We start from the raw sequence: 14,109 nt of genomic DNA, 5'->3' as shown, positions 1-14,109 counted from the left end.
ACACCCACCCATGCACCTGTCCCTGCAGGAAGTGGGACTCCGATTCCTTGCCTGATGGGAACAGAGAAAGAGATGACAGAAGCTTGGGCCTGAATGTCCCAGTATGCCTGTGGTGTGAGGAGGGGCCCGTGTCCCAGCGTGCCCCTGGTGTGAGGGGGGCCCGTGTCCCAGCGTGCCCCTGGTGTGAGGAGGACATCTGCATGGAGAGGACACCTGTGCAGAGGATGGAGCAGGTACAGCAGGGCCACACCTGGACTGAGAGAGGCCTGCGCCCCAGAGGCAGCAGGGAAGGGAGCGGAGGTGGGGCCGTCCACGCACACGGCGGAGGCCAGGTGGGGAGAAGGCTCCTTGAAGCACACCGATGCCCAGGGCTGGCCTGGTGTGGCATCCTTCACCCTCCCATGCCAACCCCAGCAGCCAGCCTGGCAGAGGTGGCCTGGCTCACAGCCCCTGGCCCAAGCCCCTCCCTGACCACCAGAGGCTTGGAGATGGGTGGAGAGGGCAGCTTGGAGCCCAGGGCCCCGTCCCCCTCCCAGTCACACCCCTTTCCACCTCTCCACACCCCTGTGCTTTCTCCAGGATGGCTTTCCCTTGATGGCCGCTCAGGGCAGTCCAGGAAGCCAGGCTTGGAAGGACCGAGCTTCCCTTTCTTATGAGTTCCTTTTTCTCTGCCAAAGACTCTGAGTCTCACCACGGCAGAGCGATGTGATCCCTCCCTGGGGACAGACTGGAGACAGACCTGAGCACACGCGTCAACCACAGATTTCTTTGGCGTGACTTGGGGTCGGCCAGGGCCATGGTTCCTTGGTTCCTTCACAGGAAACAGTAGGTGGGGGATGAGGGGTGGAGTCGTGCTGAGTGCTAATGGTGGCCCTGGGCCCATCACCCTGAGAAGGAGGTGGGGGGGCTGCGGGCAGCAGGAATGCAGAGGCCATGGCCTGAGAACCAGGGGGTGGGGTGGACTGCAGGGAGTGGGGAGTGGGCATTGTGTCCACCTGCAGACCACAGATGGAGGCTGCGGGGGACCAGGGCAGCCCGGGGGCTGAGTCTGGCCTCGTCACATGCAGCGTCTCTCCCAAGACCCCAACGGGCTCCAGAATCCCCCCAGAGGCAGGCTTGTTCAAATACGCCGAGCACGGCCAAGGGGGCTCAAAACAGACGCAGGCATCGTGGGTTCTGAGGCGTTCATTGAGCAGGACAGAGGGAGCGCATGAGAGAGTCCAGACACAACAGAACAGGCTGGGCTGGGGAGGAGCGGGGCACTGGGCCCAGAGAGCAGTCCTGAGACCTGGCATGAGTTAATTTGGGGTTCCACGGGGCGCCCCCGCCGCATCTGTTTTCAGCTTGTGCTTGGAGAACAGGCTGTGGAGAACCCGCAGAACGCTCTTGGTGTCCTTGTTCACGATGTCTGCAGGTCGGGAACAGCACAGCGCCGTCAGCCGGGAGGACCCAGGGCTCGGTCCGCCCGGATGCGGTGCCTGGGCCTCTCCTACGCCTCTCAGTGGTCTGGCTTCTCTGGACCCCTGTCCCCAGGACCCCACGCCTCCCCGCTGTGGATGTGGAGGCCGCAGCGCCCCCCGGAGGAGGCTTGAGGACCTGCAGGAAGGCTCTGGCGCCTCCGCCCTGCTCCTGCCCGGGGCCTGCCCACCCAGACACCAGCCCCCACCTTCAGGGCTGACGGGGGAGTGAAGCAGGCCTTCGTCCCTCAGCAGCTCCAACGCCAGGGTGACATTGTGTAACTGCAAGAACAAGGTTTCTCCGCGGTGAGCAAAGGAGGCGGCCCAGCCCCCCGGCCCAGCCCCCAGGCCGCCTGTTGCCCTCACACCCACCCACCTCCGCCCGTGCTTGGCTTCTTTGAATGGCAGCGGTCATCAAGGGCTACCAGCCTCTCCTTACAGCACCTGTGGAGGCCCCTACCAGAGGCCCTCGGCCCTGCCCTGAGCACACAGAACACAGGACGGAGGAGGGCCTCCGCTGCCAACGGCCCGCTCCAAGGAGGCGCACGGGGGTCAAGGAAGGCTTCCTGGTGGAGGCTGTCAGGTGCAGGGAGTTCACCCAGGAAAGAAGCAAGGGAAGCTGAGACTGAAAATGGCCTAGGGGCTCAGGCAGTGCTGCAATGCCAGGCACTGGTCACTCACTCCTGTAATCCTGGCTACAATCTAAGGATCGCAGTTCACATCCAGCCTGGGCGGGGAAGTCTGTGAGACTTGATTCTCCAATTTTACCACCAAAAAGCCAGGAGTAGAGCTGTGGCTCAAGCACCAGAGTGCTCGACTGAGTGACAGCTCAGGGACAGCACGCAGGACCTCTCCATTCAAAGCAAGAAGGTACCAGAATCAGACTCATGTCATGTGTGCCCCGGCCAAGCAGGCTGGAGGATGGAGGAGCCATCCCTGCCTGGAGGCTGGCATGGACTGAGCCTCAGACCTGGCTCTTCCCAGAGCAGGGATTGCTAGGGCCCGTGCCAGCCCACACCAAGGATTCTGGGAACCCTGTGCCTGGATCTGCTCCAGTCACCCCAGCTGCGCTGCGGTGACAGCCAGTTCCCACGGCAACCCAGGGCGCAGTGCTTGCCTACCACGTGAGCAAAGCAAGCAGAGCAGAGCCTGTGCAGTGGGGTGCAGGCCGCCTCTGGTCACTTCTGGGGCTGAGTGGAAGGAGTATCCGGTGGGATGGCCGAGACCCTCCCACTCCAAGCACGTAAGCTCACACAGGCCACAGATCCTGGCCGGGGCCAGCACATGTGGTTCCCCGGGGCAGCCATGCAGGTCCAGCATGGCAGGCACAGAACCACAGAGTCACATGCTAACATGAGTGTGGGGAGGAGCTGCCAGGAGGCCATGAGCAGAGCTTGAAGGACAGCATGGAGGGGACAGAGCCTTGCAGAGGCAGGACAGTCCCAACACGGTAAAGAGAGAGCAGAGAGTGGGCCCCAGGCTGGTGGGCCTGGTGAGGACCAGAGCTGGTCAGCAGATGGCTTGCAGTACCACCACCGCCCGGGGGGGCGCCCTTCTCAACTATCCGGATCAAGCAGAAGTCCTGAGAGCCATCAGCCTTGTCCCAGCCCCCCTTGTCCCCTCCCTGGAAAGTTCTAGGAGGCAAGGACTTGCGCTATGGTCACGGTCTCAGCATAGACATTATTTGCATTTGGAAAGAAATAAATGTCAACATGAGAAGGAATGATAGTGACTCGGCCCCAAGATGCCCAGGGAAGCCGGGGCCAGACGGGAATGGCTGGATTGAGCAAAATATCATGGAAGCCCTTGGCTGCAGGGATTTTCTGAGCCTGAGGAGTATTGGTGCCAAACCAGAATATTCCAGAGTGTTTCCCTTAGTCATTTGACTACAGAAGGTCTCAGAGCCCCTGGGGACCAACATTTTGAAAACAACTTGTTAAAAAAAAAATTTCTCACTGAGCTAGGGGGCCAGTAAGAGACCAACTCCTCCTCTGGGAATTGCTAGTGGTGACACTAAAAATGCTCCTGCTGGCTTCACTGCCACATGCTTCCCCAGCAAAGCTCATGGGGACCAAAGATCACCTCCCAGAAGAGCCCTCCCCACGCCAGAGCTGTCTTCCACCCTCTCCACTCAGCCTCTTTCTCAGGGTACAGCCTGGGATGCTGAAGAGGAGCCATGACCTCCCACCGCTGAGGGAGGGAGGGAGGGAGGGAGGGCCGGGACCCCTCGCGCCCTCCCGGGAGAAGTAATTGAATGTGGGAGGAAGCTGGCAGCTCTGGCTCGGGCACACTTTGATTTCTGCAGAGCAGATGACTCTGTCCCCCCCCACCAGCCCGTCCTTAACTCCTGTTCTGGAAATGAATGACAATCTCCCGTGACCAGTGTGGGCAAGCCTGGGCTGCACATGAAAAATCCAATTTCCAGAGGCCACTGTGGCAGGATCTCCCTGGTGCAGGCGCGCCTCTCCTCCCCTGAGGGCCTTCCAGTTCTCCAGAGGGTTCGTGCCATGAGACTGCGCGGCCCCCACCCTCGTCACCCCGCTCACCTTTGGGGGCCAGTTCTGAAATTCAGTGAGTGTGCTCAGCAAGCTGGCTGAGCACAGGGAGGCTCTGAGTCGGCCTACCTGTGCCTGGCATGGCATGGGCCTGAGGTGTGCAGCATGCAGTCATGATACCCAACACCCAGGGAACAAGGATGGGCTGGGGCTTCCAGAGCCTGGGTTTTGAAAGCCCTTCCTGAGGGGCTCCTCAGCCTGAGCTTGCCTTGATCTGCAGCCCCCCGTTCTCAGCCTCCCAAGTAGCTAGGATTACAGGTGGGAGCCGAGGGGTCCAGCTTCGTCTCCCCTCTTAATCCCTCTCAGCTCCTGGTTCACCCTCTTTCCAAGGGACACACGGATGGTCAGACAGAAGCATGAATGGACAAATGGGAAGGAGTGGGTGGAAGTAAGTAATTGGGTGGAAGCCTGGCTGGATGCATGGATACGTGGACAGAAGCATGGATAGCTATGTGGATGATGCATGAATAGCTGCATGGATGGATGGATTGTGGATGGGTTGGGTGAATGGATGGAGTGATGCATGGATGAATGGGTGGATGCGTGGGTGTGTGGATGCATGGAAGGATAGACGCATGAGTGGGTGGGTGGATGCCTGTGTGCATGCATGGATGCTTTGGTGGGTGGATGGATGGATGGATGGATGGGTGGATGGGTGGATGGGTGGATGGATGGATGAGTGGATGGGTGGATGGATGGATGGGTGGGTGGATGGGTGGGTGGGTGGATGGATGGATGGATGGGTGGATGGGTGGATGGATGGGTGGGTAGATGGGTGGGTGGATGGGTGGGTGGATGGATGGATGGATGGATGGATGGATGGATGGATGGGTAGGTGGATGGATGGATGGATGGATGAATGGATGAATGGATGGATGGATGGATGGATTTATGGATGGATGGTTGGATGGGTGGGTGGATGGGTGGGTAGATGGGTGGGTGGATGGGTGGATGGATGGGTGGATAGGTGGATGGATGGATGGGTGGGAGGATGGTTGGGTAGGTGGTTGGGTGGGTGGATGAAAGGGTGGTTAGGGTGGATAGATGGGCAGTTGGGTAGATAGTTGATTAGGTGGGCGGATGGAACTGTCACTCCACAGGCTACTTCACAGTAGATGAACCAACACTGGTGCACTGGTGCCCAGATCTGTCCACTCTAAGGCCCACCATGCAGGAAAGCCCCTGGAAAACTCACCATTTCTTCATGAGAACTGGGAGTGAGGTAGAATTCCTTCAGGTGGAGGAAAAAGCCTTCCAGTTGTCCAATTAGCAGGAGCAAGAAGACACCATCTGCAAACTACAGAGAAAGGCACTGGAGGCTCAGGGGTGGCAGGGACCAAAGTCGACGGTTCTAGCAGCCTTTTACAGACTGTGTGGCCCTCAGGACATTGCACGGCCTCTCTCAGCCGCGGGTTCCGTTATAGAAATGGGGATGCCTCCCGGCCTTATAGGCTTGTAAACAGGAACACAGCAATTACGGTGGCCCAGTGTACAGTACGTGCTCAATAAAAAGAGTTTGTTGGCAGCTTCTCTGTACACTCGCCTCCCATCATTTTAAATGACATATTGCTCCAGAACTCTAGGAGCGCCGGTGAAAACAACTAAGTGTGAGATTATCCTGTCAGGAGAAGCAGAGACGGCAGCCGCTCCTCTTGCAGCCAGACATTAGTATTTCTGTCTGTTCTCTGGGTGTTCAGAGATAAGCTGTCATCTCCGCCACCAGCTCATCAGACATTAATGCACCTAGTGGATCTCTTCAAAGATTAGATCTCCCAGGAAGAACACGGCCCCGAGTCCTTCATGGGTTTCCTCGTGAGAAGCCCGTTCCAGCGTTGTTGGTGGGGAGCTGAAATCTCTCCCGCTGGCGTCCCGGATGCCAGTGCACTTACATTTTCATCAGTATACCAAATACCGTCCTGGCACTGCCACCCTCCTCCACATGAATATATTTTTTTAACCAAGGGAGAAGTAAAGATGAGACCGGAATAAAAAGCTAGGAAATCATCCTGTTTATACACAGGATCTACAATAAAACCAGATGCGTGGTGCCTTGCAGCCCCACAGCGTCGCACACTGGGTGCTCATGTCCAACCCCTCAGCTCGGTGGGCACGGGAGATCCAACCCCAGCAATCAAGAACAGGACCTGAGAGGTCAAAGAAGTCCACCCCGGGCCACACGGCTGAGGTGGGGACCCGCAGGCCTGGAGGCAGGCAGGCCTGGAGACGTGTGTCCAGCTGGCTGTAAGGCCGGTGTTTCACACCACGCACACCTCCCGTGGCTCGCTGAGGAAGTGGCTTCCCAGGACCTCCACCCACGGTGTGTGGTCGTGATAAGTGAACTCACTCCTCGGGCCTTACTGTCCTCATCTGTGAAGTGGGGCCTGCTGGGACCCGTCCTGGCCTAACATGGGGAAGGCGTGTGTGCCAGGCTTGGTACCTGGTGGGGGCTTGGTGTTTGGGATCCGGGCTGGGTGTGGGGCCCTACCTGGGTGTCCAGATCCTGCACAGACAGACCCAGGCGCTCCAGCTTCTGGTTGACGACGCTCAGCATGGTCTGCGTGCAGTCGAGTGAGGAAGTCAGGTGCAGGAGGCTCAGGTGTGGGACTCCCTGCCCCCGGGTCCCGGAGCACAGCCAGCTCAGAGCCAGGCCCGGCCTCCCCTCCCGCCCCTCCTCCCTGCCCTTCACCCCCACCCCAGCAGGGCAGGCTGGGCAGGGAGAACCTTCGGCTTTGACCCCTCTTACCTCTTTCACAGCGCTCACTTTCTCTGGAGCTGCCTTAAATAATTCATCAAAGATGTCCTCTGCAGGCCAAGCCGACAAACAACGTTACCACGCTATTATCTTCCCACCAAAAGGAAACATTATTTTGCACCAGTTTCTCAGGTCAAGCAGCCCAATGGGAGCAGAGATTCTAGTTCAGGATTCCTGAACAAAACAGGCCGTGTGTGGGTTGCTTGCTGTCCCTGGCTGTGGGCCTGAGGAATGGTGTCCTGCTCTGAGCTCAGGTCCCTCATCTCCACTGCCTGGTGGACGGCCCCCAGACTCGGCATCCTCAGTCTGCACACAGGCCGGCCTCCTCCAGCCCCAGATCACTGAGTACCCACACTAGCGGGCACCTCCTGCCTCCACCCACAGCCCAGGCTCGCAGTAAGCTGCTCCTGTCGGTGCCTCAGGCCCCTGTGCACACCGGGAGAGCCTGCCAGCGGCACCACCCCGATTAAGTGCTCCATAAAGCAAGCGCCAGACTTCCCACTCGGGGCCGGGGCAAATGTGTCCTCAAGGAAGCCAAACACAGGGACAGATGCATCCTTCACAGCAGCCGCTCTGTCCCTCCTCAAGCTGCTTGCTGCCCCCTCATCTCCACACTCACAGACCACAGCGCTAGGTCCCTTTCTGTGGGTGAAATGCCCCCTCTAGCACTCTGTGCCTACAAGTGAAGCAGGGAAAATGCAGCGAGGAAAATCAGTCCTGGGATAGACAGATGGATGAGTGAGTAGATAATGAATCAGTGGATGGATAAGTCAATGGATGAATAGAGAAATGGAGGATGGATGAATGGAGAAGTGCAGAGATGCATGGCTAGATGGATAATGGATGGATGAGGGGATGATGGCTAGGGAGATGGATAAATGGATGAATGGACGGATGAGTGGATGGATGGATGGATGGATGGATGAATGGATGGATGGGTGGGTGGGTGGGTGAATGGATGGATGGATGGATGGGTGGGTGGGTGGGTGGATGGATGGATGGATGGATGGATGGATGGATGGATGGATGGGTGGGTGGATGGATAGATGGATAGGTTGATGGGTGGATGGGTAGGAGATATAAACAGCAGAGGACAGGGAAATGAGGGGGGAAGCAGCAACCAGCCCTCCCTCCCACGGGCCCTCCTCCCCCACAGGCCCACTAGCGCATGCCTGCATCAGGCAGGGCAAGCTCTTCTTCGGTCAAGACGTTACTCACTTGCAGGCTGGTCCTTGTCTGAGCTGAAGGGAAAGTTGTGGAGAAAGAAAAGAGGCAAAGAAGTGATTTTAAGTGTCTGTAGCCCTGACCCCTCCTCATGTCAGGGTGGCGCTTGTCAAAGTCTCAGGGCTGTGGGTATCCTCCCCTCATCCCTCCCCGCCCAGCAGCGTGCAGACAGCACAGGCATAGGTCTTTATGGAAACAGTGACAGCAGTTCATATCATAATCCTAGTTCCACAGGACACTAAGATCAGAGCATGGGGGTTCAAAGCCAGCCTAGGAGGGTAAGTCTGTGACACTCTAATCTTCAATTAACCAGCAAAAGCTGGAAGTAGAGGTGTCTAATAAAAGTGCACAAAGTATGTTTTCATGCACACACATTCCTGTGAGGTTGCCACCCCCAGAATGGGACTTTCCAGCACCCTGCAACCCCAACCAAAAGAGCACCACTGCCTGGCCTCTCTCACCCTGACCTGCCTCGCCTGACCTGAGAGCTCATCCCATGGACCTGTACGGGAAGGCTCCTCTGTGTCGAGTCCTTCCTGTTCTTATTGGTTTACAGTGGTTTTTTCAACCATGTTCATCTTCCATAGAAGTTGGGATGGACGGGTGGGTGGGCAGACAGATGGATGGACGGGTGGATGAAGATAGAAGTGAGGGTCTTAGGGGGGGGAGGGTAATGGGTACCAAGACATGTGGAAGGGTATCAATGTATGTGAATTAATGCACCTTCTATCTGGCAAATACATGTAACCCTTTTATTAATTACAATAAAAAATATTAAAAAAAAAAAAAAAGAAGTGAGGGTCTCTGGGAGCAAGGGTCAGCCAAGGCCCTGTGGCCACATGGCTGGAAAGGGAGCCGGGCCACAAAGGAGAGCAGAAGAGCAGCTGTGACAGTGACCTGGGCTACACTGTGGGGATGGACAGACGCTGTGTGCTGCCCACCCAGCTCCGGCCTCGGGGCCTTGGCCAGGAGTGGACGTAGTCCTTGAAGGCTGTGAGCCCACCCTTCTCAGCTGCCCCCACTTCCTGCCCTAAGCAACTGTGGGAGCAGGGGCAATGCTGGGCAAGTCTGCCACAGCGCAGTCCTGAGCTGCTGCAAGAACTCAAAAGACCTCACCTGACCATCGCCAGTGTGGTACCCCCTGATCGAAGCCAGCTGTGCTCTGAGCCCGTGAGGGGTGGCCTGTCCCCCCCACCCCGCAGCCCCTAACCCTGGTTCCCGCTCACCCTCCAGTGAGCTGCTCCACTGACTTCTCCGACTTTAGGCCAGCCCTAGTGCTCTAAGAACAGAAAGAAGATGGAGTGGGCCAGGGAAGCCCTGGGACCCTTTCCCACCAGGGTGAAGGCAGCCCCTGGGGACCCCTGTGTCCTCCGCCCTGCCTGGTGTCCTCCTCAGGGTGGCCTCTGAGGTCTGGTGTAGTCACAACAGAGGCTGGTGGGTGCGAGGTGGCCACAGACAGCCACAGGTGGTCCATGAGATGTGAGTGCCCCCAGCCAGGTCTTCCTATGGCCTCTAGCCCCACCTCTGCCCAGCAGGTGCCACCAACCCCCCCCAGATCCCCACCAGGTCTCAGCCAGCCCAGGGACCCAAGTCATGGTGGAACACGCTATTTCCCACGGCACCCTCAGTGCGGGATGCAAGCCAGGGCCCCCGTCTCCACTCACGTGCAGCCCCCCGGGCCCAGCGTTACCTCCATGGTGAGAACCTCCACCTGGACGTGGCTGGGGAGACGCAGGTCGGGCTGGAAGCGCTGGGCCAGGGCCACCAGGAGGTGCAGCGTGGCCAGCAGATCCTTGTTGAAGATGGCTGGGGGGGGGAGGGTGCAGTGAGGCATAGGGCCCCGGGGCCCCGCAGCCCTGCAGCCTGGCTTTCCACAGCCCTCTGCAGACCCTGCAGGCGCTTGTCCAGTTTCTGGCCAGTGGGGCCTGAGGAAGGACATCTCCCTCAGCCCGGGCTATGTGTGTGCATGTGTACGTGTGTGCGTGTGTCTATGTGCATGCATGTGCACGTATGTGCATGCTGGTCCTGGGGCCTGAACTCCTGGCCTGGGTGCTGTTCCTTGGCTTTTTCACTCAACTGGCGCTCTACCACCTGAGCCACAGCTCCCCTTCTGGCTCTTTGGTGGTTCACTGGGGATGAGCCTCCAGGACATTCTGCCTGGGCTGGCTTTGAACCACTGTCCTCAGATCTCAGCTCCTGAGTAGTGAGGAGAATGGGGTGAGTTGGGCAGAGCCCACTCCATTTTCATTCTGACAATTTTCACACTTCAGGTGGCCAGGGAAGCGAGCACAAAGCACAAAGGCCCCTGGTGGAAGAGCAGACAGCCTGGCCCCCCTCCCTCTTGGTCCCTTGATGAGGAAGGTGCAGGGACTGGGGTAAGGAAATCCGTACCCAGCGGTGGCTGGGCTGGCTGGGAGGTCGGCAGTGAGCAAGGGGCGCCTGGGTCTGTTACCCTTGGGCTGTGCCAGCCACACTGATGCCCTCGGGGTCCGGACGGTGGCCCCGTGCGCTGCCCGGACCAGGCCGAAGCTGCACCCCACATACCCTCCACGGCCCACTTGGCCTCGGGCTCCTCCACCTGCAGGCTCTGGTTCACGGCCTCCAGCACGACGCCCAGCTTACGCCTCTGGCTGGCAGCGGTCAGCGCGATCTCCTCCACCTCCAACTTGAGCCCGGACAGCTTCTCTGCAGGCCGGCGGGGCGGTGAGCACTCTGGGGCCACAGCAGGGCACCACACTGGCTGGAGGGCTGAGCTGGCCCCCGCTGGGGCACGGGACTGGGGGTGCGCGCTCTGGGTTCCAGCTTTGGGCATTCCTCCCCCCACAGGTGCAAGTGCCACCAGCCTCCAGGGAGACCTCTGTCCACTCGTGAGCTGGAGCCAGTGGCTGAGCCAGCCCCTTCCTGGGCCACCTCTCCCAGGCCACTTTGGGCTGGCACCACAGCCTCTCCCGTTTGTCTCCTGTCCTCTCAGCCCAGGAAGAGTGGCCTGGATTGAACCCCCACACCCTGCCCTGGCTGCCATCTCGTGCCTGAGTCGCTGGGCACGCTGCCCCGTGCTCACGAGCTCGTCTCCCATCTGATCGAGGACAGGGAGAGCAGAGGGCTTCAGGGAGCTGACCGCCTGCCTGCGACCTCAAGCCTGCACATGCCTGCTGGGCTTCTCAGAAGCCTGTCTACCAAGAGTCGAGCTGCCCGGCCCCAGGCTGGCACCCAGCATGCCCAGTCAGACCCTTCCGAGGACATCAGTGCTCGGGCATCAGAGCTCCACCTGGAACCTTAGCTACCCGGCGGCTGAGACCTGAGAGCTGCCGTTCAAAGCCAGCCTGGGCAGGAATGTCCGTGAGACTTCCAGCTCCCAAAAAGCCACAGGTGGAGGTGCAGTTCAAGTGACAGAGTGCCACCCCTTGGTGACACAGCTGCCGGAGAGAGTGGGGCGTGAGAAGGAGTGCCCCCAGGCCTCGGGCAGGGCTGGAGCTGCAGTCAGCCCCTCCTGCCCGGGGCCTGGGGGGGTCTCCACATCCCCCTCCCGCTTGCTAGCCCTGAAAGGGACTGAGTCCCGTCCCTGGGGTGGCGGTGGGGGGGCCTGGGGGAGCCCCGGCGAGGCCGGGCAGGGCCAAGAACCCCGCGCGGAGAGCAGGACTCACGGAACAAGTGGTGCAGGACCAGCCCGTCGAACATGTCCTCCTCCAGGCTGCGGACCACGATGTGCTCGGGGAGCAGTGCCGCGTTGACCCACTCCATCAGCACCTGCGGCCACCAGGGAACGACGGACCCACCAGCTGGGGGCCACCAGGCCCTGCTGCCCCCTCAGCCTGGAGTGACGCCGCCACCCAACTCCTACCCACCCTTCACTGCCCGGTCAAATGCCACCTCCTGCAGGAAGCCCTCCCTGACCTCCAGGCTCCCACAGAGCCCCTGGGTCTGGGCACCACACCTGGCAAGGTGGGCCCGGTGGTGTGTGGCGTAAGGGTTTGGGGCTCAGCAATCAGCATAGCTGTCATAAACACCCCAAACGGGGAAAGCAGCATGGGGCAGGGCGGTGAGTGCCCCAAAGAGAGGGCTGATGCAGCAAGGAACCATAGAGTCTTGGGTCTGGAAGATGGTGCAGGCCAGGAGGCCTCCATGGAGGAGGAGGCAGGCTTCAGATTGGAGATAGAAGACATAGAGCAGCAGAGGCCCAAACCCACCATGCCAGGAACAGAGATAAGGGTGCCCAGGCCATGCTGGCCTGCTGGGACAGCTGTCCGCTGCCTCAGGCAGCCAAGCAGGCAAGCAGCACAGGCTTAGCACCTGATGGCCTGGCTCCAACCAGCTCTGGGGGCCCATGCCGGTCAGGCCGCCTCTCCAGCATGGCAGCACGTTGCTTGCCACCACCAGGAGGCTTGTGGAGTTGGCACAAGAAGGCAGCAATCAACACCCCACCCGCGTTCATTCCCACAGCCACTCGTCATGTCTCCCGCAGTCTCAGGGCCACCGCCTGCCAGGCTGAGGCCAAGGAGGGGATGGAGGCCAGCTGTCCTGACTCTGCACAAGGGAGGCTCACCCCCCTTGAGAGAAGCGGGGAGCACGGGGCCCCGTGCTGAAGGCTGGCGTACCTTCTGCAGCTCTTCAAATCTTCGGTCCTTCCGGGAATTAGGTGGCAGGTATTTCTTCTTTTCTCCTGGTGGCAGAGGTGGACATGACATAGGAACTGGACAGCCATCTCCCTGCAGGTCACCCAGGGACCGGGTCACAAGGACAGATAGATGGATAGTGGATGGATGGATGGATGGATGGAAAGTCATGAAGGGATTGAGAATGGGTGTGAGGATAAAAAGATAATGGATGGATGACGGGAAGATGGATGGATGGGTAGATGGATGGATGCTAAATAGATGGAAAGATAATGATGATGGATGGATGCATAGATGGACGATGGTGAATGAATGATGGATGCAGGAATGGAAAGATGGACAGAGGCTGTGCATGGATGGGTGGATGGACAGGTGGGTGGGCAGAGGGTGGATGAACGCATGGAGGCTCTCCAGTTTCCCAGGGCAGATTTCTTGTCACTCTTAATCGTCTCAGTTCTAGTCTGGCTTTTCAGAATTTGGGAAATGAACTATAAACATGTTTTCCCGATGAGCAAGGCCCCACCCTAAGCAGCCTCCTCCTCCTCCTTCCCGGCCATGTAAGGCGGAACGGTGCAACGGTGCAGCTGGTGCAGCTGGCCGGCGCTGCCCCGGACCCTGCTGGCTGCTTCTGGCTCACTTCTGGTGGGAGCTGGCAGTGTCAGGCACCGGGCTGTGCCCTTGCTCGGAGCCAGCGACCCGGGCCCCGCCCCCCACCCCGCCCCCCAGCGGGCCGGGCCGTACCCTGCGGGAGCTCCTCCTCACATGGCCCGGCCGCTTCCTTAGGGAGCTGGAGCAGGTTGTAGAGAGGCTCCGGCTCCATCTTCTCTGTCGGTCCTGGAGGGTACAGGGACAGGCGTCATCTGGGAAGCTGGGGCTCACTGTTCCCATGATCCGCCAGGCTAGGAGGCGCTGGGGCTGGGCCAGGACCCCCAGAAGACAAACCCAGGGCTAAGGCCCTGAGGAGGAGGAACTGGGGCTAGCCTGGCGGAGCTGGGGTGCACAAGAGCCCTGGGCTGAGGCGTGGCCCCAACACAGACTGGGCAGAGCAGTGGCCCAGCCCTCACCCCAGCTCTAGGACAGAGTTGAAAGCTCCAGGCCCCCCAGGACAGCTTGGCCAGGGGAAGGGCACTCCACGTGTGGAGGAGATCCTCTGGGAACAGACGCTGGCATCTTTGGGGACCAGCAGGTCAGAGAGGCTGGTGTGCCCCGCGCCTGGAGGCAGAGGCAGCCGGCGGCGAGCGTCCTCTTGTCCTGTGCCAGGTTCCGTGTATGCCCCCACTCTCGTCCCACCCCTGCACCTTCTCAACTCGTACATCCAGGTGTGGGGAGCAAACCCTCACAGGCAAGCACGCCCCGGGGGAGCTGGAAACCCCATCCTGCAGGAAGCCAGGAGCGGGGAGGACACCGAGACAGGCACTGGCCCTGGGCCCTGCTTCCCGGCTGGCAGAAGAGAGGAGCCCAGGAAGGGCTCACGGAGGCTGTGTGACGCTCGGCAGACCTCCGTCCTC

At 59.8% G+C, this 14,109-nt stretch overlaps 1 protein-coding gene across 3 annotated transcripts; it reads right to left on the bottom strand.

Moving 5' to 3' along the window:
• Positions 1–1,169: 1,169 nt before the first annotated feature.
• Positions 1,170–13,452, bottom strand: Parvg (parvin gamma). 3 transcript variants are annotated; one of them, XM_090358356.1, is made up of 12 exons: positions 13,343–13,452; positions 12,584–12,648; positions 11,633–11,735; positions 10,533–10,673; positions 9,679–9,794; positions 9,215–9,267; positions 7,983–8,005; positions 6,756–6,814; positions 6,498–6,566; positions 5,208–5,309; positions 1,667–1,739; positions 1,170–1,408 (listed from the first exon to the last, which is right to left on the bottom strand). In XM_090358356.1, the coding sequence occupies exons 1-12, from the start codon at positions 13,419–13,421 to the stop codon at positions 1,299–1,301; spliced, it is 993 nt and encodes a 330-aa protein (XP_090214482.1). In that variant the 5' UTR covers positions 13,422–13,452; the 3' UTR covers positions 1,170–1,298. The 3 variants fall into 3 exon arrangements, with proteins under 3 accessions (XP_090214482.1, XP_090214473.1, XP_090214490.1); XM_090358347.1 differs by lacking the exons at positions 11,633–11,735; positions 12,584–12,648; positions 13,343–13,452 and having other exon boundaries at positions 10,533–11,426; XM_090358364.1 differs by lacking the exons at positions 1,667–1,739; positions 11,633–11,735; positions 12,584–12,648; positions 13,343–13,452 and having other exon boundaries at positions 1,317–1,408; positions 10,533–11,439.
• Between the last annotated feature and the right edge of the window lie 657 nt (positions 13,453–14,109).

Source organism: Megascapheus bottae, chromosome 2 (genome assembly GCF_031878675.1).
Source record: "Megascapheus bottae isolate mThoBot1 chromosome 2, mThoBot2.hap1, whole genome shotgun sequence".
In the NCBI taxonomy this organism is placed as follows: domain Eukaryota; kingdom Metazoa; phylum Chordata; class Mammalia; order Rodentia; family Geomyidae; genus Megascapheus; species Megascapheus bottae.
The sequence above is the reverse complement of the archived record's forward strand: the minus strand, read 5'-3'. Positions and strand labels throughout refer to the sequence as shown.